The sequence below is a fragment of the Limulus polyphemus genome, unplaced genomic scaffold, assembly GCF_000517525.1.
Source record: "Limulus polyphemus unplaced genomic scaffold, Limulus_polyphemus-2.1.2 Scaffold4897, whole genome shotgun sequence".
Lineage (NCBI taxonomy): Eukaryota > Metazoa > Arthropoda > Merostomata > Xiphosura > Limulidae > Limulus > Limulus polyphemus.
In genome coordinates, this window is record NW_013670507.1 from 75,887 (window position 1) to 77,099 (window position 1,213).

A 1,213-nucleotide genomic window follows, 5' to 3' on the forward strand; every position below is an offset into this window, starting at 1 on the left:
TTATTCATAAGTAACTATAATATCAGTAAAGTGTTATTCATAAGTAACAATAATATCAGTAAAGTGTTATTTACAAGTAACTATAATACCAGTAAAGTGTTATTTATAAGTAACTATAATACCAGTAAAGTGTTATTTATAAGTAACAATAATACCAGACAAGTGTTATTTATAAGTAACTATAATACCAATAAAGTGTTATTTATGACATTAGTTTAAATGGATGTCAAATTTTATTTGAAACGTACTATTCTTATAAACTCTGACACACTGTCCTAGGTACATCAAATCCACGTGAAAAGAAAACTGCGTATTTTATACTTCTGGATAACACCCCCAAAACGAAAAAAAGAGACCATTACCATCGGCATTGGTCCACCCCCATCCTAATACCGTCCCTTGCATGCCACTAAAGTCAACATCTGTTCGGGGTAAACAGATTAGATCGACGTATTCGGTTAGTTCCACTGGATTTTTCAACTTCCACAGTGCAATGTCGTTTAAAATAGATTTGGGCCGATACTGGGGGTGGATTATCACCCTTTCAACGTCCAGAACCTCAGAGTGAGTTTCGATCACCCATTTGTCGTGCTCGCCTGCCACTACCTCAGTTTGATCGGGTTTTAGAGGTTTTCTTCTGTTATTTCTACAGAAAGTGGAATTTTATTAGTTTTAGTTTTCTAAGACTTATACCAGCATTATATGAAAAAAAATTATCATTTTTTGGTCACAGAAATTCGAAAACAAAATTATTATCTAGAAACATAAGACTATCACCATGCATTTTCCGTAGTATTACTGAGGTAATTTCCTGGTAGCGTGAGTATTACTGAGGTAATTTCCTGGTAACGTTAGTATTACTGAAGTAATTTCCTAGTAACGTGAGTATTACTGAAGTTGTCCTGGTAACGTGAGTATTACTGAGTTAATTTCCTGGTAACGTTAGTATTACTGCGGTAATTTCCTAGTAACGTGAGTATTACTGAAGTAATTTCCTAGTAACGTGAGTATTACTGAAGTAATTTCCTAGTAACGTGAGTATTACTGAGGTAATTTCCTAGTAACGTGAGTATTACTGAGGTTGTCCTGGTAGCGTGAGTGTTACTGAAGTAATTTCCTGGTAACGTGAGTATTACTGAGGTTGTCCTGGTAGCGTGAGTATTACTGAGGTTGTCCTGGTAGCGTGAGTATTACTGAGGTAATTTCCTGGTAA

At 35.1% G+C, this 1,213-nt stretch overlaps 1 protein-coding gene across 1 annotated transcript in view; it reads right to left on the bottom strand.

Annotated features, from left to right (window-relative positions):
* Nucleotides 1-646, bottom strand: part of LOC106471841 (chymotrypsinogen B-like) — a gene marked incomplete at its 5' end in the record, with an annotated part of 2,543 nt that extends 1,897 nt beyond the window's left edge. Inside the window, one exon of the mRNA XM_022400446.1 lies at nucleotides 363-646. Coding sequence (XP_022256154.1) covers nucleotides 363-646 — 284 coding nt within the window. The remainder of the gene's footprint in view (nucleotides 1-362) is intronic.
* Nucleotides 647-1,213: the final 567 nt, after the last annotated feature.